The sequence below is a fragment of the Rana temporaria genome, chromosome 5 (assembly GCF_905171775.1).
Source record: "Rana temporaria chromosome 5, aRanTem1.1, whole genome shotgun sequence".
Taxonomy (NCBI): Eukaryota; Metazoa; Chordata; class Amphibia; order Anura; family Ranidae; genus Rana; species Rana temporaria.
Window position 1 is genome coordinate 50,150,558 of NC_053493.1, and position 21,731 is coordinate 50,172,288.

Below are 21,731 nucleotides of genomic sequence, written 5' to 3' on the forward strand. Positions count from 1 at the left end.
AACTTCTGATTATATAAAAATTTAAGGAACTCAACCTCTGAATGTCTGAAAACTGATAAAGATTTTCTATGTAATAAATGTGCACACAAGAGAGAACCACTAGGTGGCAGTAAAGCATGAAAAAAAAAAAAATGTACTTGCTTTTATGTTCTAAAAACAGTTAAAACCTTTTTACCCATCTACTGGTGTTAGAACTTTACCTTGTAATGGATTTGTTATAAACATAATAAATCCCCTTTGATATAATAAAAACAAGACCGACATGAATCTTTTAAAACAGACAAAAATAAAAAACGATCAATTACATACTGTACGAAGAAAAGAAAAAAAAAAAAGAAGGAAAGATGGAAAATTCTTACCATTGGTGAAAAGGGGTTCTGGCAACTTTCGGAAAAATGACTTCAGGAGACTGCTGATTACATTCAAGTCTCTCCATTTCTGGAATAATAAACACGTCAAATTACCTCTATGACCCTCCCACACAGCGGTCATATATATAGAATAAAATCACATTTTCCAATACTTCCAGTCTACACAAGGAATGTGTTAAAAACACCATTAACATACATTTCTATTGGTAGGTGTTACAAAATAAATGTAAACACATAGCTAATGTCCTTCTCTAGTAATCCAATGGAACACCACTGCCAACTCACTTTAAAGGGGTTGTAAAGGTTCGTGTTTTTTCACCTTACATCCTATGCCTGGCAAACACGGAAAAATCTGCACTTGATACCAGTGCTACAGTAAGTGTTGTTACAGTAAAACTATAATTGAGGCTTTTTTTTTAGTTTTGGATAGAATGGAGAGGGATTAGAACACCGGTTTGTATTCATTGCTGTCTGTGTCCCTCTGTTGGGGAGATTTGTTCTCCATTTGTTCGGTTTACCGTTATCAAAAGTAAAAATAAAAGAAAGAAAATCCCAAATTTTGGGTTGACCTCAGAAGACCAATAGTGGGAAAATTGGGTCATATAATTACATGAGAAGAATGGAAGAAAGCTTTCTTGTTAACTTTCAAATCTAGCTCTTTAACCTATATGAAAGAAAAGAATTATAGAATATTAACTAGATGGCCGGCGAAGCTACATAGAAAATCTCCAATCTATCCGGAGGAGTGTTGGCGCTGCAGAAAAGATGTAGGCACAATGATCCACATATGGTGGACCTTCACCAAAGCATTCTGGGAGTCTGTGTTTCCAAATTTGCTCTTCTGTCATTGGCACGCCTTAAATCAGAAGTCTCCGAAAATGGCTTTACTTTCTACATACGCGGGCCCCATATAAGAGGTTAAAAAGGGGACTTCTCCCCTCCCTTATTTCTGCAGAACAGACACTTATACCCAGACACTGGCGTACACAAGCTGCCCCCATTATTAAAGAGTGGGTAGCTGAATTGAACCAATTAAAGAGAATGGAGGAAATAATGGCGAGTATACAGGGACGCTACCATAAGTACATGGATTTGTGGACACCCTGGAACGATTTTTCTTGAGCACCAACATGCTGAGATCCTATCTGTGAAAAGTCACTACTTACACTTGGCGGTGGGGACCTAGGTTGGTGGCTCTGTGGTCGTGAAGGTGGTTTCCCAGATATCTGTGCTGAATGAATGTGTATCTTCATTTATTTATTTTCTTTTTACCCCTTGTTTTCTCTTTTTTTTCTCTCATTCTTTACTTTCCTGGGGCAGTTCTCAATCCAAGGGGAACACTCAATAGCACAACATAGAGGCTATGGAAGAGCAGGTGGAAAATACACACCTACACTGATTCTATTTAGAGCGTGATTTAATGGTTTGATTTAATCACTGTTCTTTTAAAAGAAGTATAAATAGGCGCCTGCCGAGGGAGTGATGTTCCTGGTGTCTCTGTGCTTGAGGTGGGTCTCACATAGTGAATGCATAAAGGTATTGAATGTCTATGAATATTGTATAATATTTTATTGTCTTTTTGTAGACGATTGCTGTAATGTCTTCATAGGCCATCATGAAGCAAAGTCTGGCGAAATGCATCAGCATATGAGGACCTGTTATAGCAGCATTCTCTTTTTGGTGTAAAAGTATACACCATGAATTCTATTCCGCACTAGTATGGTTTTTAACCAATATGTATATTGGATGGATTTTTTATCTTTGTGATCAATAAATTGTATAATTTTATTTCAAATAGTTTTCTCCTTGTGTGGCCCGTACAGTCCAAAATTGTGCTTTGCTTACTTTCCTAACTATACAATTCAGATGATGGCCATGAGTGGCACCTAAACAATAGATTCTACTTTAAGCCAATTATTTAGCTTGGCTAGGAAAAACTGATATTCTTTTATTTACTTTGAGTTGTTCTTCCAAACTTGGGTTCGAATAACTAGATTTCATCTGCAGGGCCAACAGCTGGGAAAAAATATTACTGATACACAACCATACAAGACAGTGTTTTTTTATGGTAACCATTGCATTTGATGAGGAGAGGCTTCAGTCTGGCAAGTACTGCAAACAGTGGGATGGGGGTCCTTTTGGTGCTTACAAAGGGACTATAGGTAGGTGGTGGCGGTTTCACTACTGGAAACCAGACAATTAGTAGAACTCCTTCTAATAAACTTACATCATCATCCAGATCAATATCTGTCATTCCTTTGTTAAGTTCTTCTTGCATGCTTGCAATAGCTGCATTATTTCCAGGGACCCTGTATATGCCAGTGTTCTCCAGGCCTCTTTCTTCAACGAGCCGACAGCAGGTGTCTACTATCCATGGGATAAACTAAGAAGAAACAGATTGTGGTTAGCTCAGGCCTTTCTGCGAACAAATCAAATTAAGTGTGTGCAATAAGTTGGCAGTTACTCTATTAGATTGTGCTGGGGGACAATCATCCAGTCGAACGCCAAAGGTGCCACCACCTGCAGGCTTCTTCTCAAAAGTCTTCCTCATCATGTTATTAAAACCTTTTCTCCATGTACCTTTGTCTTTAGGTGGGCTGGTGTCATCTATGAGTTAAAAACAAGGAGAAGAAGTTTATGTAAACCTTCTGTCCTTACAAATGAAAATAATAATTCAATTATGAATGAGTCAAAAGATAAACAGAGAGCAATTTATGAGTCAACAGCGCGCTCGGTCATGGGAGAGAGGAGTCTGAGAGTCTCTTCAGACACACAAAGGCTTGGATCCAAGGTGGAACTCATGACTCAAACACAAGACTCCATCATACAATAGAATCCATTTTTACAGGGCAAATACGGTCAATTCCTTGGCATCTCACCCTAAAGAGACATTTAAACTTCAAAAGGGTAGGGATGGAAAACTAAGTAAATTGCAAAGGGGCACACATGGTTTCCAAAAAAAAAAAGGCAGAGGAGCTTTTTAGCACCTTTCTTATTTTATCATTCACTGCATTGGGAATGAGTTATTGTACACGTGGGTACATTCCCACGTAGCAGTGTTTGCTGAGGGCAGGAAAAACAACCGTCCATTTTAGGAGAGGACATCCAGTACACAATATAGGGCTTTAGACAGATATTTGGTCTAAGGACACAATAAGCAATAAGTACATATTATGGCCTGTGTGGGGGGGGGGGGGGGGCAAGCAAGAAAGAACTTGACACTGAAAGCTGCAGCACTACAGCCAACATTTGTAATTACATGGACTTGCTCTTTCAGGTAAACGTCACCACAATTCAAAAACCACCCTTTGAAAATATTCTACAGCAAAATGGCAAATTCACTTTTTGATTTGAAGTAGCTCTCGGGAGTTGTGTGTCAGACTTGCATATGGATTTAACTTTAGAGCACACAAATTTATTTTAACATGAAAAAAAGTTCAGAATGCATCCCTGACAAACCTTTAGTGAGCAGTTTGCGCTCCAAGTCCTGCTTGGGGGAGTGGGGACTCTGCAGTTTGGAATCCGATTTTGTGCCTAGGATATTCTGGAAACTCAAAGGCTGGCGAGTGGGCTTGGGCGAGGGTTCCGATTTGTTGTTGGACGATCTGAAAGACAAACGATTATAATAAAGAAAACTTGCGCTACATAGTGGCAAGACAAAATTGTCTTTTTGACTTAATACTTACTTTGTTGTGTTGTAGCCACCAAGTCTATTTAAAATATTCTCATTTGCTTTGTCTGTCTGCTGCGGGAGAAAAAAAAAAATAGCCACTTGTAAATGAGCTCTTTAAAAAAAAAAAAAAACCATGCACTAGCAATATATTTCACTATTCATCTTGTATGTTAATTAAAGGGGTTGTAATGGTTTGTGTTTTTTCACTTTAAGGCATTAAGGTGAATTAAACACCTTGCACTCTCCCCCCCACTCCCTGAGCCCCCGTTTTACTTACCTGAGCCCCAAACTTCAGTGGGCGCGATCCTGCGTCGTTTTCCAAATGGTTTGTCGACTCTTCATTGGTTAGATTGATAGCAGCGCAGCCATTGGCTCCCGCTGCTGTCAATCCAATGACGCGGCATGCCGGGGGCGAGTCATACACTTGGCCGCTATGGCCGACCCGACTGTATCACACGGGAGTGCGCCCGCAAGGAAACCCCCTCGGGAGAGAGCTTCCCAGAGGGCGTTATCTGATGCAGGGATGTGGGACCCCAGACAGCTGCTGTGGAAGAGAGCGTTCAGGGCCACTCTGTGCAAAACAAACTGCACAATGGAGGCAAGTATGACATGTTTGTTTTTTAAAAACTGAACCTTTACTATGACTTTAAATAAAGCCAATAGCAGGTATCTGTATGTACCTACATGATATGTACCCAAGCCTTAGGAAAACTGTAAACTTATGCTGGGATGGAGCAAATCTCCACTCTTTTAGGCAAAAGCAGAGATCCAGCCTGCACTATTTTATCTTCTAAACCAGTAGTCTCCAACTTTCTAAATCAAGGCCAGTTTATTGTCCTTAAAGCATTAAAGGGGCCACACTGTGGCCAGTGGGAGTAGAAAATGCCCTGGCATCAGTGGGAGTAGAAAATGCCCTGGCATCAGTGGGAGTAAACCATGCACTATCTTTTGTTTAAATGAGAGGGACAGTGCCACTTTCTTAGTATCAGTGGGAGCTGTGGCGCCCCATGGTTTGTAATCAAGGGAGGAATAATGCCCCATCATTGGTGTCAGTGGGAGAAATGGTGGCCAAAGGGCTGGATAAAAGTCACATCTGGCCCACGGGCTGCAGTTTGGAGACTACTATTCTAAACAATAAGATTGGTCCTTCCCTGCAATAGCCAGGAACTGACCAAAAGAGGTGGTCAGGAGGGGGGAAAAACATGTCTTGACATTGAGATTTGCATAATAGAATGCCAGGAATATTCCAGACATTCTAGGAATGGCCAAAAAGACAACATTTTGGCAAGTCATCTTACAGGGTGTTTACCGAATTGATATCACCACCAGAATTCACAGTTTAGCCCAACAGCCACAATCATTAAAAAGTCAAAATGATGGTGTCAGACCTACTGATGAATACTCAATGCAGAAGACACATAATTGGGGATTCCTGCTATAGAGTAATAGCCTTGTGAGGAAATCTTGCTATTGGAAACTCACAGGTGCTCACAAATTCTATGAGGAGTTAAATGTGAACAATACAAAAGATTAGAGTGCCATACCTCATCATCCACACTGCAGTTCTCCCGTATGGCATTAATCCAAGCCAACATATCATCTCTGTCTTCAGCCTGGAAGAGGTACTCGTGATCGACAGTTATAATGCGAAATACATTCTTGCGCTTAGTTTCACTGTATGATATATCCGCTAAACATCCACAGAGATGGATGGTATGCTCCTCGTCAGACTGCGAAGACCAAAGTCCAGCTTGATTCTTTTTGTCTTTGTGCAAATATAAGGAGTTGTTCCGTAATATGACATACATCTGTTTCCAGGGCTTCATAATTCGCTACAAAACACAAGTTAACGTTACAAATTGCACAAATGATCACATAACTAAATGACACAATCCATAAAATAGGTTAGACAATTTTTTTCTAAAGCCAATAGCGAATAGTGATTTTTAAAATGTTTTTTCCTTTATTCTATTCTGGAATAACAAAATGAGACGTTTTTATTGATAAAATATGGTGTATGAAATACAATTTTTTTAAACGACCAATTATTTTATGTATAATTGTATTGAGGTATTGTTTTCCCACTTTAAGGAAAATACTACAATACCAACTTAAATATGTGCCCACAAGAAATCAACCAAATTTTCCCTTTAAAAGCCTAACCTACCGGTGCTAAACGTTGAAATGAAATTCTCTGTTGCTTACCTTTCCTTTATCAGTGACAAGCTGTCGGAAAAACAAGTAACCCTCTTTGTTTGAATCGCTGAACACATCGGAGGAAGAGCCTTTCCTGGACTCTGAGTCTTCAGAAGACTGTACGCTCTCTGGTGCCTGGAGGAAATATTTGGGGAAAAACCGATTTAGTTGGCGTTGTCTGAATAGTCAAGAAATATAATAAAGTCTGGACTTGCTTGCTGCCCTTTGTCATTTACATGGAAGAAAAGGTGAGTTGTGTCATGTGGGTTAGAGGATGTAGATGACATAATATTTAACTTTACCTCCAGGGGTACCTAAGATCATCGTGCTGGCAGACTATAAATTCACCTCTTTTTTTTTTATATATATTCAAATATTCTATTGAGCAATGCAAAAGGCATGACATGCAAAAGTACCGTCTATTGTTAGTAAGGATTGAGGCAGAGAGAGATACAGGAATAAACATTGTTAACAGGTAGGATCAAACAGTAACCCCAACACAGGGGAGCGATCGATAGATGGGTAGTGAAAAATCTGACAGATGATAGCAGCCAGCAACAATTTTAAGATAAAGGAGGCTAGAAAGCCAACAGTTGGATGGTCCGCCCCAGCCATGGCCCGGGCGTAGTGGGGACCAGGCAATGTTGGTGAAATATGCAGCAAACCTCAAGCCAATAAAAGGGGGTGGATAGAAAAATGGTAGGAATAAAAAACAAAAGAGGGTGGTTAAGGGAAAGAAAGGGTTCTGGAGGTTGAACTGGCAACAGTCCCAAGAACGCAATCAAAAGGCAAGAGTCAATTAGGAGAAGTATAGCCAAAGCTTGTTTGGCTGTACTTCTCCTGTGGATCACAGGCGTGCAGATGGTTCTGAACTCCTGTGACCCAGTTTCAGCAAACAGCGGGGTGAAGCCTGCTGTCAACTGATGTCACAGAGCCAGTTCAGGCTTGGGAAAGATAATGGCCATATTGGTCAGTATCCGTCCAAATGCCTGGAATCAACGAGCAGCTGAGAGCCAAAGGCGGCCGTCCGCTCCTGCCCCATACACAGCCCAGAGATCCAGTAAGCACGGGGGCAGAGCAGAGAGACAGTGAGGAGCACTAAGAACCTAAGCAATCAGTGGTGTCTGATCGCTTGGTTCTTTTTCTCTAATTTTTGTACTAAAACTATTCTAAAAGGGTTTCATTTTTTTTCCTCATTAAAAAACATTAGCAGTGTCTTTGAGATATGTATACAGAGGATACCAAACATTTGGGGGTCCTTAAGATAATGTATCATTCACTGGTAGCACTATGTAAACATCTTCTATAGCTGACAAACTACATTTGTCCATGACAAATGCAAATGATTCTCGCATTGCGGTGGATAATCCGCTAGAAAAGTATGATGCAGCCCTTCTATGCCATGAACGATTGTGTGCATTTACCATAAGAATGTATGAATTACCATGGTTGGTGATCGTGCTAATTTGGCCACATACAGCTGCTCTGGGGTCTGAAACGCTAAAACACTACACCAAAAGCCAAGACAATTTTAAAAAATATATCTTTCCAAGAAAGAGTTAGTTGGGTAAAGCCCTCAGCTTCTAAAAAGAGTGGGATAGCTGCTCAGCCATGTTGGCATAGACCAGTTGCCAATGATGTTCTTCTCTGCAGAAGTTAATGAGCTTTTCTTTGCCTTAACCTGACCCCTGTAAAATATCTTTGAAAATATCTCAGAACGCCCATGGCATGCATTTTTGTTTTTACACACATATTGCAAAATCTGGACATATAGCACTGATCTGGGTTGTGTATCCCATCATGATCAGCCAGAAAGTATTAAAAACCTCAGACCACAAAGCAGAACAATTTGATTTTCACACGCTATGGTTTAAGCGCTCTGAAGAAACAATTTACAGAAGTCCAGACAACTTCAAGAGGAGCCATGCCGGCTTCATAAGTCAACACAAAAAGATAATCAGACATCCACAGACAGTCAGCAAACAAGTTAAACCCCCTACTTGGCATCCCTACATTTATGGTAGCAGGACAAATACAACAAAAACAAGTAAAGGAACATAGAAAACAAACCTTGATGCCCTTTAGGCTGGAGACATGTTTCAGATTACGTCTGGAAGAAAATAAAAATATGTGAATACAAGGGTGTAGCCACCCTGGCGGTATGATGTCAGATTTTTGCGACTCAAATCGGTACAATTGGTTTGCATAGAAATTTGGCGCTATATAATTGTAGGCCTGTAATTCTTAAAAATAACATATTTAAATCTGTCCAAACAAGAGTCTAGTAGAGATCCCGGGTATAATAAAGTTTGAAACACGAAATCCTAAATTATAATATAACTATAAAAAATATTATAATAATATGATTCACCATCGCTCAAGTGTTCTAATTTACTATCGCCGTTTTGTATGGACAAAGCACTAGGGACAAAAGGAATGTGAAATGATTTCATACAGCAATGTAATCTATAAGATTACAGTGTACTGTATGTGTTATGAATTTTGTACTTTTTGAATTTGCCGCCAGGCTCCGCCCCTGTGCGTTGCAACGCTCACAGGGAACGGAGCCTGGCACACAGAGGCATTGGGTGGAAGAACACTGCGGAACCTGTTGACACAGCAGGGGGACATCGCAGGATTCTGGGGACAAGGTAATTAACCTGCACCAGGATCCTGCAATGCAATCCTGGGTGTGGCTCAGAGTTACCGCTAATGGTACTGAGATTTAACCACGAGCCACACTCTGGAAAACCGCCAGGTTAAGGTGGAAACAGAAAGAATGGAGAAAGTTTAACAAACTTACACTCTCCCTTCCTCTTTATAGTCATCCAGACCCTCATCACACGATTTAGACCTCTCTGTCTTGGAGCCAGCATGCACTTCAAGAACACTAGGTCTTGTCGACTCTGAAATGAAATTGTCAAAAAAAAATTTAAAAAAATTATGAATTGTTACAGCTTGCAGACCAATATTTATTTAACCCTTTTACAGCAAGTCATGTAACTTATACAGCACCAATATAAGCTACCCACAAAGCCAACAAGATGCCCATAATACAATGACTTTTCTGATTACTTCTGTGCCTTGTAGGGGTTCAACTGCATTTGAGGCCCCATTCACCCCTGAGCAGAGCGATTTTCAGGTATTTTGTTTTAAGTGTTTTGCAAGTGTATTACAAGCATTTTAGAAGGCTTTTACATGTGTGTTCAAGCTTCAGGTGTTATTTTAGCCAATAGAAAGCACTAGGTGGGGAGATTAGGGGTGGAGAGCTGCTGTTTTGCCAGAAATGTGACAAAACGCTTGTAAAACACTTATGTTGAGCATTGGGTGTCCCCAATGAAGTCTATGAGGCCAATCTCCCACCATTCTGCCCAAAAGAAGCTCATGTACTTTTTATGAGTGACAAGTGTTTTGCTACATGCAACAAAACACTCCGATCTGAACAAGGGCATTGAAATGAATAGGATTCCGTTTGTTGAGCGTATTAGAGCTACAAGCAAGACCATTCGGTCCCCACCTTACAGCAATCCCACTGGGTCCTGGGTGTTAGACGCACAGGTGCAATGCAATTTATTCTGAATGCCACCTGAACGCACGTTCCAACTAGCGCTGGTCCCATCGCACACATTCCTGTAGAAGTGGCTTTGTGTATAAGTGGGTGCTGAAGCAACCACCAGCTAGAACCATGAGTAACAAGAGCGACTAATGTCACCAGCACACCATGGGTCTCCAAAATGGGTTCAAAGCTTTATTCAGTGATCGCATCATTACAGCAACGTTTTAGAGCCTCGCAGGACCCCTTAATGAGGCATGCGTTGGAGTGTAGCACAAGACAATTCACTAATGTGCGTGGGGGGGGGGGGCTGGACACTGCACCACACACTGCACTGCAACAAGTGTCCATCAGTAAGGTGCATTGGTTTGCCATTGAAATGAATTGTTTTCACGACCCATTAACACTGCATGGATTGTAGATAACCTCACAAATATAAAAGGCAGGGTAATGGGCGTCTCAGCAACACCATTTAGGTTGCCAACCCAAACACGTCAACAAAACGACCCCAAAAGATTGTGGTTTGGCCTCTGGGCCAATTTAATTTATTCCAATTGAACTTACCAGTCTCGTGAGAGAGATGACGACAGAATAGTGTCACCGGGGACGTGGGGCTGGGAGGAACAGTGGTTATGGTAGGAGGAGGCTGTACAGATATGGAGATTACAGCTGAGGCAGGAATGTTGCCAATCTCATGGTCAATGCTGGGGCTGGTGGGTTCATCTGCAAGAAAAAAAGTTCAAAATTATACATGGATAACATCAAATAAATAGATGCCTGCAGTAAACAGAGCTTTAAACTCCTTAATTAGAAGTATCACACTTTAACTGAATACTGCAAGATAAAACTCAGATTGTGCAGACTGGCTGTTAGGGATACAATCAGTAGGATCCTTTATTAAAAAGGAAGAGTACTGTGGGCTTCATTATCTGATTGACAGCCTCCGAGGTCCCGTCTCAAATGTTCTCCCCCACAGCAGTTACCACCCATACAGCTGCATCATTCATTCAGAGATCTGTGATTGAATAAACTAGAAATCCCATCTTTCACCACTGCAAACAGACTTGTAGGTCTCAATGAAAAACAAGTGTTGTAATCGATGTCCATGGACATTTCCTCCAGTTCTCCGACTGAATGTCCGTGCCTCTGTATGGACAGGGAGCTGGAGGAGTCGTCAGCCTGTTGCAGTTGTAATGCTTAAAAGGCTGATTTGCAAATACTGTATATGTGCATTTATTAATTGTTTATAAAAAAGGAGGATTTTAAAAGAATTACCCAAGGCAAAATAAAAAAAATCTGCAGAATACAACTGTTGGATAACAATGGCTCTAAACTGCAAAAAAAAAAAAAAACTTGACTGGTTCCTATGGCCTTGTTCACAAGCGTACAGGTGTTCGCTGCGTCCTCGTGCAGGCATTCTCATGCATGTCAATTGGGGGGGGGGGGGGGGGATACACAGCTGCTGCTCCCAATCTGACAGCTGTGTGAGTGCAGGTGAATGGCCGTGAACGCAGTGTGTGTTTGGGGCTGCGTACCAGTATGGATGTCAAATTGAGAGCTGCGACTGCATCCCAACTGACCTGAATGGGACTGCCTGCACAGAACATCTGTGCATCCCATAGCAGGCAAACAGGGCCCACGCACAGGCAGACACTTAAAGTGGTTGTAAAGCCACGTATGTTTCCACAATCCCCTCTGTTAGATAACATGTGCCCCATTGTATGTCCTTTATTTAAAAAAAACAAAACATATTTAAGCCTTATATCAGAGCATCTCCCGGTGCTCACACGACTCCTCGACTCTCTCCTTTGCCAGTCTGACAAATATAGTGGGAGGGGCTAGAAGTCAGCCAGGAGAAGGGATGGAGAGAGCCAAGGAATTACGTGAGCGCTGGGAGACGCTCTGAAATAAAGGGAGATCGTTTATTGTTTCACTAGGGCATACAGTGGGGCACATGTTATTAACAGAGGGGATTGTAGAGACATAACACTATTTTACTAGCAGGTGGGGAGGATCGTGGACGGAGCCGACAGGCGGGAGGGGAGATTGGGGGAGAGGGGAGACACAGCAGATGATGGAGGGATGTATACTGACAGTGTCAGGGCTCAGCAGCCATGATAAACCGTGGTCAGTTTACAGGGGGGAGGGCAGAATCAGGCAGGATCAGCCAGGTATTTTAGGTGATCCAAGATGCCAAATGACACAGCACAAGCACCATGCTGTATAAAATGCTTTAAAGGAACAGGATCCATATTTTTATTTAGGGTTACAATCAGTTTAAGTACACCTATGTGAATGAGAGCCAAGGGTGATAGAGTGATTTCACTTCCACATTGCTGCTTACTGCAGTGTGTGAGCCCCCTAAAACCTAAAATGTCCACATAATGAACCATGTAAGGGCTGCCATGCCTAAAATAAGAATTACGCCAAATTCTATGCATTATATAAAAGCACACAAACCAACCTGTGAAAGAACTAAAATGAACAAATCTGCACCTAAAATAAAGTTAAAGTGCATCCGAAGCCAATTTTTTTAGGGGGGGGGGGTGGGATAGGGAAGGTTTACATTACAAACTTATCAAGTTATTATCATATAGATTTACCCTCTTTGTCCTAGTGGCCATTGCCCTTGGCACTGAAATTAGGTAAAATCAAACATTGTAGATTTATAATTGGGTCAAAAATCTTCCATTGGATACACTTGTTCTGGTAGAAACTGAGAATAGATTTCTTTAAAAATTATGCTGTTTCTCATAACAGGAAGTTATGGAAAAATCACCCGAATGGGATTTAATATGCACCTGTGCCTAGAAAATGGCCATTTAAAACACACATAACGTGCTGCATCCCAATGAGCAATGCAGATTACTTCTGGCTGAATTTGCTGACTGTATCACAAACGTTTTGGACCAATCTGAATTAAATAAAACGATGCGTTAAAAATATTGATTGGCAAGCAAGTCATTTCAGGAACTGAGAACAGAATATATTTAAACCATGGCGGTAAAGTGGGCAGCCATGTTTTCCAACACACTCCCATAGAGAAGACCAAAAATTGGCTGCCTATACTTGCATTAGGCCGATGTCACACGAGCAACAACAAATCTGCTAGTAGGGCTGCAACTAACGATTATTTTCATAATCGATTAGTTGGCCGATTATTGTTTCGATTAATCGCCTTAAAAAAAATGCATTTTTTTTTAAATATTGTTGGGCCAATTTGTTGTTGGGCAAATTACAAAACACAAATACGCAGCAGCTGAAAAAAAATCATGGATGTGAACGTGTCCCATAGAAAAACATTGTAAATGAACTGTAGTGCGTTTCTGCAAAAAGCACCAAAAAACAGAGGTGTGACCCCGGCCTGAGAAGTTTAATAACATAATGGGGTTAAAAAACTAAAATAAGTACAAAGAGAGAAATTAATCGCTACTGTAAGGGGTTCATTTTTTTACTGTGGGACAGTGAAAGTAATATTTACAGTAGCGATTTGCTTTTTTTTTTTACTATAAAAAGGGCTAATTTTAGTTTTTTTAACCCCATTATGTTACTGGCCGATTATTCAATTATGAAAATTGTAATCGATTAATTTAATAATCGATTAGTTGTCGATCGATTCGTTGTTTCGACCCTATCTGCTAGTTCACCTACTCTTATACTGCTGTTACCTCACTGGCCTACGTCACATGACACTCAATGGCTGGTCTCTTGCTTGGCATCAAAAATCTGTTTTGGCCAGTTAGGGAGTGACTTCCATTGTGTACAGTGGTGACTCTGCAATGAGCCGACAACTAAAACTGCAAAATGGAAAACAATGTTACCTAAACCTCAAATACATCAGTTTCCTTAATTGTGTGGGCAGATAGAGACATTTACAAGCCCAAACACAACACAAAATGCTACTTTTTTTTTTTTTTTAGTAAGAGTAGTTGATGCTTACAGACTTCTGGCAGAGGTAGCGAGTTAGGGCTGGTTCACACTGATGCAATTTCAAATGAGACTTGGGTCGCACTAAACTGCTTCCAATGGTGCCTGTTCACATCAAGGCAGCACAGCAATTTGGGAAAGGGTCCTGTGCTACTTTGGTGCGATATTTGGCCCCACAGAATATGCAAATCACATCCAAAACGCAACCAAGTTACACAACACAATTGCACTGCAAATTACATCAAAATCCCATTCCAGTAGTGTGTACTGAGCCTTAGTCAATAGAGAAGCCCAAACATGACTAAGACAGAAAAGATAAATCCAACAAAAACAAGGGGCACGCTTAATGGACAACATGTGTAGTCTTCTTCCATCACTCTTCTAATCTTCTATGTCTCAAGCTAACCCAAATGTCTACAATCCAAAAAAACTTAAAGTATACAAAAAAACATTCACAGCTAAAACTGCACAAAGCACAATTTTTTTACACACCAGAAAGATAATGTGTAAGCAGAACATACCAATGCCATCTTCTACTAACAGCTCATAGAAGTCATCACAGTCCAGACAAGTCCAGCAAACTCCGGTCTCCACAGCCAGCAGTGCCATGCTACATGTTGTATCATTCACAGACCCTTCAATACAAGTGCGGAGGTTCACCAATGCATGGCAATGGAAGAAACAGGTGCCATTACTGTAAAGAACTACGTTCCAAAGCCATCCCTGAGAAGTCCAAGTACAAGCTCGCTAAGTGAAGTACAATGCTTCATCTCCCCAGTGCATCCCTGGTGATTTCATCTCGATGCGTGAGGCTTTCACATCCAGCCCCGGGAATATTAACAAGCAAACGTTTGTTCTAGACTATGCTGGAGATGCATTGTGCCTCTTTGATGGGTCACAAGTCGCTCTGTATAAAGCTGCAGCATAATGCTGGTGTAGACAATGAGGAGAACCATGGACTGCAGCACCGCTTGGTACAAGACATTAAATAAGGAAATGAATTAAAACCAGTTTTCTGCATCAGTATGCATATAACCGCACGTTACCTTCCACTAAAAAACATTTATCATTTCCAAACTGTTGGCAGATTTTCTGTACTATGGGCTACAAATGACACCATGAAACTACATGATCAATGCACATCTTATGCAGGTGCATGTTTTAGGTTTGGAAAGCTTTTAAACAGAGGAGAAAGGATGGAGCCTTTGATCATTGTTTATCTGCAGTGTGTCCCCAACAGGGAGAGTTCATTACTTCCTGTCGGGGACAGGAAATGTAAAGTAATTTCCATACCTGGAATTCCTCTTTAACCACTTAAGGACCAGACCAATATGCTGCTAAATGACCCAAGGGGTTTTTACAATTCGGCATTGCGTCGCTTTAACAGACAATTGTGCGGTCGTGCGACGTGGCTCCCAAACAAAATTGGCGTCCTTTTTTCCCCACAAATAGAGCTTTCTTTTGGTGGTATTTGATCACCTCTGTGGTTTTTATTTTTTGCGCTATAAACGTCAATTTTTTTTTTTTATTTTTTTTTTTAATTATTAACAGAATTTTATACAGGATATTATTTTTCTGGTAAAGTCTTTTCAAGTGTTTTGAAACTTAGATAAAAAAAATTGAAAAATCCTGCTACATAGGCTTGCGTGCAGGCATAGGTCGCTGAATATACTTCATGCTGGCCGACTAAAGTCGATCATTCACAACAGCTGCATCTTTTAAAATTTCTGGATCTTCTTGAGGCAAGCTTTCCTTTTTCTCTGTAGTGAAGTGAATGTAAGCGACGCAGGCGACCGTAAACCAGGAGCTCGCGGAGTAGAACATCCAGTGCTTTTGCGGCAGCTTTGGACTTGCCCACCGGAAAAAGTTTGCGAGCCTCCCCATCGCCATAGCCCCTTAGAGCTGAAGGGCAAATTCACTTGAGCGCTCCGAAAAAAGCTTGAGGACCTTTTCAAAACGTCAATTTTGAAAAAAATTCTATATTTTTTACTTTTTGCTATAATAAATATCCCCCAAAAACATATATAAAAAAAAAATTTCCCTCAGTTTAGGTCGATACGCATTCTTCTACCTATTTTTGAAAAATCACAATAATCTTTTATCGGTTGGTTTGCGCAATATTTATAGCGTTTACAAAATAGGGGATAGTTTTATTTTATTTTTTTTACTACTAATGGCGGCGATCAGCGTTTTTTTTCGTGACTGCGACATTATGGCGGACACTTCGGACAATTTTGACAAATTTTTGGGACAATTGTCATTTTCACAGCAAAAAATGCATTTAAATTGCATTGTTTATTGTGAAAATGACAGTTGCAGTTTGGAAGTTAACCACAGGGGGCGCTGTAGGAGTTAGGAGTGTGTGTTTACAACTGTAGGGGGGTGTGGCTGTAGGACTGACATCATCGATCGAGTCTCCCTATAAAAGGGATCACTCGATCGATGCAGCCGCCACAGTGAAGCACGGGGAAGCCGTGTTTACATACGGCTCTCCCCGTTCTTCAGCTCCGGGAAACGATCGCGACGGAGCGGCTATAAACGAATAGCCGCGCCGTCGTCCCGGATCGCTCCCCGCGGGAATCCGACCGCCGCATGTAGCGGAGGGGTCCCGATCGGACCCCCGACCCGCGGAAAGGCAGTGACGTACAGGTACGCCAATGTGCCTGTACGTGCCATTCTGCCGACGTATATCTACATGCGGCGGTCGGGAAGCGGTTAAAAATAAAATAAAAAAATGTATAAACATAAAAAAGAAAGACAAAAAATGATTAGGTGGGCATTCTCCTTTGTGTATGTATATAAACTCACTATAAAGCAGTGTTTCTCAATTCCAGTCCTCAGGCCCCCCCAACAGGTCAGGTTTTCAGGATTTCCCTCAGATGAAAAGGCTGTGGTGATTACTAAGGCAGTGAAACTGATCAAATCACCTGTGCAAAATAATGGAAATCCTGAAAACCTGACCTGTTGGGGGGCCTGAGGACTGGAATTGAGAAACACTGCTATAAAGGGAGAGGTTGGTGTTAAAGCGGGAGTTCACCCATAAAAAATTTTTTACCCGTAGCTTGATGCTCATTTTGTCTAGGGGAAACGGCTAGTTGTTTTAAAATCCGAGCAGTACTTACCGTTGTAGAGAGCGATCTTCTCCGCCGCTTCCGGGTATGGGTCTTCAGGACTGGGCATTCCTTCTTGATTGACAGTCTTCCGACAGGCTTCCGACGGTCGCATCCATTGCGTCACAAGTAGCCGAAAGAAGCCGAACGTCGGTGCGGCTCTATATGGCGTCTGCGCACCGACGTTCGGCTACTTTCGGAAAATCGTGACGCGATGGATGCGACCGTCGGAAGCCTGTCAATCAAAATAGGAACGCCCAGTCCCGAAGACCCATACCCGGAAGCGGCGGAGAAGATCGCTCTCTACAACGGTAAGTACTGCTCGGATTTTAAAACAACTAGCCGATTCCCCTAGACAAAATGCCCAGTTTCGAACGCCCAGTCCCGCAGCCCATACCTAGAAGCGGCGGAGAAGATCGCTCTCTACAACGGTAAGTACAGCTTCGATTTTAAAACTAGCCGATTCCCCTAGACAAAATGAGCAGGAATCCAAGGGTAAAGAACGCTATTTCCGGGTGAACTTCCACTTTAAGATCTTATCTAAGAAGCAAATGGGGAAATATTTGGTGTTCTGCTTTTCTAAGCATAAAAAGATTCTACATAGAGAAATGAAGGATGTGAGTAACCTACCTGTCTTATCATGGTCTACCTGATGACACTACAACCTGCCTGTATGAATGAGTCAGTGACCAGCACAGACATAACAAGGTGAGCCAGGCAGAGATGACTCTGTGTGTCACAAGCTTTATGGCTCCCACCTGTATGTCAGATTGACTTTGCAGGTCTATGATTTATAACAGAACGATGCAGACAATCAGCTTTACCGCAATACGGCAGGTATTTTCAGCTCTTACCAAATTGATTAGTAATATTGGGAAATAACTAGAACTAATGCTAGCCATACACCAGTTGAAAAATAGTTTGAACCCGTTTTAGAAAATTGAACACGTGGTCCAGAGAGCAAACGGTATTGCCATTGCGTAATAACTGAATTTTGAACGATAAACCGTTCAATGGTCATAAATTAATCGACATAAATAAATCAGTTTTGTATGCACAGTACTAACAGTTACATTTTAAAGGGGTTGTAAAGATTAGTTTTTTATTTTCTAAATACCGTATATACTCGAGTATAAGCCGACCCGAGTATAAGCTGAGGTACCTAATTTTATCCCCAAAAACCGGGGGGAAAACTCGAGTATAAGCCTAGGGGGGGAAATGCAGCAGCTACTGTAAGCAGAAAAGAGGGTCAACAATGCCTATTTGCACGCCTCACTGTGCCCATTGCAACCTCACTGTGCCCGAGTCAGTGTACCTGAAATACTTGACAGGCTGCGAGCGTCCATTCATTGTTTAGGAGATGGGCAAGCCTTGCTCAGAGTTGGTGAGCTCCATAAAGCCATCTTCTTCATCTCCAATGTTGTGGCTTTGTGAGACAGAGGGGAGAGGGGAGAGAGGCAGGCGCTGCAGCTGCGGCGCCATTTTGGATTTGTCCGGCGGCTGGCTGGGTCAAATAGGCCATTATTTTCTGGGGGTATCCGTCACCGTTTGGCAGACATCATGCCATGCTGCAGGGGGGTGAGGGTCCCTGGATGCTATTCTGGTCCAAAAAGGAGGTCCCGTTGTGCTGGTATGTGTCGCTGAATCCCGGGCTGCCACAGAGATGAGAAACTGTCCATTCTGCTCGGATGTTTAAATGTTGCGGTCTCCTCCTGGTCCCGTTCCGTGATAGGCGTTTCCCAGCAGCCTATCACAGATGTCTTCTCATCCTCAGACTCAGTTTCCCAGCAGACACTGGGAAACCGAGTCCGAGGATGAGGGGATATCCATGATAGGCTGCTGGCAGACGCCTATCATGGAACGAGACCAGGAGGAGACCGCAACATTTAAACAATGGACGCCCGAAACCTGACAAGATTTTCAGGTACACAGACTCGAGTATAAGCCAAAGGGGTGTATTTTCAGCCCTAAAAAAAGGGCTGAAAAACTTGGCTTATACTTGAGTATATACGGTAGGTTCCTTTAACTTCCCTTAAGTGGTACAGCGTCTCCCCGCAGGGATGTAGTCCCAAGGGAGGGGGCGAGCAGGCTGACTAACCCCCAGCCAGAATGGCTCGGATGATGGGGGCAAGCTTACTGAGGAGGAACAGTAAGTGAGGAATTCAGACAAAGACAAAAAAAACATTTAGAAGGAAGTCGAAGGAAAAGGTAAGTGAACCAACAATGCACTAGCTTAAAGGAACCTATTTAGAAAATAAAAAGTGAACCTTTACAACCCTTTTAATGGGTGAGAAACACAATCACAATTTATCATCCATTCAGTAGAATTTTCCAACCTGTTCCTGAAATTTTTTGGGCTCAAAACTGTCACAATCGATTTTCGATTCATGCCCATTAGAGCGGCTGTAAACCACTGGACAACTTGCTTCCAGGTTTGCGGGCTCCAGCTCTGTGACTGGCTGGAGCTGCCATGTCGGCACTCCCGCACATGTGCGTGGTAGCTGCTATCCACAGCACAGGGCTTGGAAGGAACGGCGTTTGGCTGTATCTTCAGAGCGCATGCGCAAGTGATGTCACTGGCTGCATGTAATGTAAATATCTCCTAAACGGCGCACGTTTAGGAGGTATTTACACTACCTATAGGTAAGCCTTATTATAGGCTTACCTATAGGTAAAAGTCAGCAAAGGAAGTTTACTTCCTCTTTAGCTGGATGAAAAACAAACAAACTGCCCAAATTATAGATATTAAAACTATTTTTCGTCATAAGATGACCATCAAGTAAAATGTAAATCCCTTGATGGCTTGGGGCCCATTCAGGTCACCCTCTTCTACCGTACCTTAGCCATTTCCTTCTATTGCTTGGAGGATTGAAATCCTCATACCGAAGCACTGTACTGTTGGAGTCAAACAATACAAGGTTTCACCATCAGATGGCACTGCATGTGAATGTCTTTTTACAATGCATAACGAAAGCAGAGGACAGGTAATGACATGGTCATTATTTAACTGCTCTCTGGCACTAGAATACAAGTGAACGACAAACATACTTGGACATTTGCATTCGTTCTATGAGTAGGTACTTCTGGAGGAGGAAATAAACCCTCAGAAATGCATGAAAAAAAATCTGACCGTGTCTAAAATGTTCTCCACTTTTGCTCTGTTACATAAAGGGCACCTAAACCAAAGACTAAAATGACTGCTTAAGATGTACAGCCAGAAAAAGGGAACCATTGGCAAAATAAAAGACCGCATATGTATGACGCAGTCTGTCAGCAGCACATGAACAGTTATGCCACAGGTCTCAGCCAGGTATATAGCAGACTGCAGAGACCTGCGGCATGTATGTGCGAATACACAAGATCTTGTTTCAGGATGGCAGCTGCAAGAATGACATTGCTGGATTCCATGGACAGTAAGGGACGGTTATCAGAGAGTTGAAATAAAGGGTTAGTTAAGGATACCCTTTCAAAGACCCCCCCCCCCCCCCCCCCCATGGCCAGTGTAGTCTGGGGGATTTGAAATTACTGATCTTCTTTCTGCAGAATCCCAGGACGGGTCAGAGCGATTCTGATTGGTTACGCCGACACCGCTTTGATCTGTCCTAGAAGCCCTAAAGAAATAGGAGGGAGAAGAGACAGAATTTCAAATCCCGGACTGTGGCACCAGCTGGGTGGGCACCAGAGAAGATGAGTTGTTCATCTTTCTGAGAAGGTGAACTTACACACGTTAGGTTTTCACCAATTTCCTCAGTCCATCCAAGTCTACCGTATCCACAGGTAATAGGACCATATTACAGGAGGGGCTCAAAAACAAAAACTGCAATGTTTATGCTACAGCCAAGCAATAAATATGGCATTTTTGGTTATAGTTGCACTTTACCTGGTTGATATTTTTTAGGACAAACCCCTCTAACACATATACCTGTCTCCTGTGGGATTCCCCACTAATAAAGACTAGGGGCCAGATTCACATACCTTTGCGGCGGCGTAACGTATGCCTTTTACGTTACTCCGCCGCAAGTTTTCAGTGTAAGTGCTTGATTCACAAAGCACTTACCTGTAAACTTGCGGCGGCGTAGCGTAAAGCCGTCCGGCGCAAGCCCGCCTAATTCAAATGGGGCGTGTACCATTTAAATTAGGCGCGTTCCCGCGCCGAACGTACTGCGCATGCTCCGTTTTGAAATTTCCCGCCGTGCTTTGCGCGAAATGACGTCGCCCGACGTAATGTTTTGAACGGCGACGTGTGTTACATACTTTCGTATTCCCGGACGACTTACGCAAAAAAAAAAATTTGAAATTCGACGAGGGAACGACAGCCATACTTTAACATGGGCTGTCTAATATTACACCACCTAAATAGCAATCGCAACTTTACGACGGGAAAAGCCGACTAGCGACGACGAACGCGCGTACCTTCGTGGATCGCCGTAAACAGTTAATTTGCGTACCCGGCACGGAAAACAACGCGAACTCCACCCAGCGGTCGCCGAAGTATTGCATCCTAAGATCCGAAGGCGTATGAAGCCATACGCCTGTCGGATCTTAGCCAAATGCCGTCGTATCTTGGTTTGTGAATTACAAATAAAGATACGACGCGGCAAATTTGAAATTACGCCGAGTATCAGCAGATACTCCGGCGTACTTTTTCTGTGAATCTGGCCCTAGGTGACAGATTGTTACAGCTTTGTAGTGTAGTGGAGTAGGAGACAATAAGGGGAGTAGGTGTGTGAGACTCATTCATCCATAATAGAAATCCATCTTTGGTGGACCAATCAGACAGCAATACAAATAAGTGCACAGAACCTTCCTCATGTGGCAGGAAAATGTCAACATTTAAAAATAAGAATTTGTTCCACACAAATGGCCTTTCAAAAGATTAAAGATTTGAATATATACCTGAG

The 21,731-nt window shown here is 42.2% G+C and overlaps 1 protein-coding gene across 4 annotated transcripts in view; it reads right to left on the minus strand.

Moving 5' to 3' along the window:
- Window positions 1-21,731, minus strand: part of ARHGAP21 (Rho GTPase activating protein 21) — a 239,263-nt gene that overhangs the window by 17,402 nt on the left and 200,130 nt on the right. For 3 of the 4 annotated variants that reach the window (XM_040352529.1, XM_040352527.1, XM_040352531.1), the window contains 10 exons: window positions 10,358-10,516; window positions 9,044-9,146; window positions 8,311-8,350; window positions 6,250-6,375; window positions 5,589-5,876; window positions 4,058-4,116; window positions 3,831-3,976; window positions 2,836-2,978; window positions 2,599-2,754; window positions 360-438 (listed from right to left, as the gene is read on the minus strand). In XM_040352529.1, coding sequence (XP_040208463.1) covers window positions 360-438; window positions 2,599-2,754; window positions 2,836-2,978; window positions 3,831-3,976; window positions 4,058-4,116; window positions 5,589-5,876; window positions 6,250-6,375; window positions 8,311-8,350; window positions 9,044-9,146; window positions 10,358-10,516 — 1,299 coding nt within the window. The remainder of the gene's footprint in view (window positions 1-359; window positions 439-2,598; window positions 2,755-2,835; window positions 2,979-3,830; window positions 3,977-4,057; window positions 4,117-5,588; window positions 5,877-6,249; window positions 6,376-8,310; window positions 8,351-9,043; window positions 9,147-10,357; window positions 10,517-21,731) is intronic. The other variant, XM_040352528.1, reaches the window with a different exon arrangement.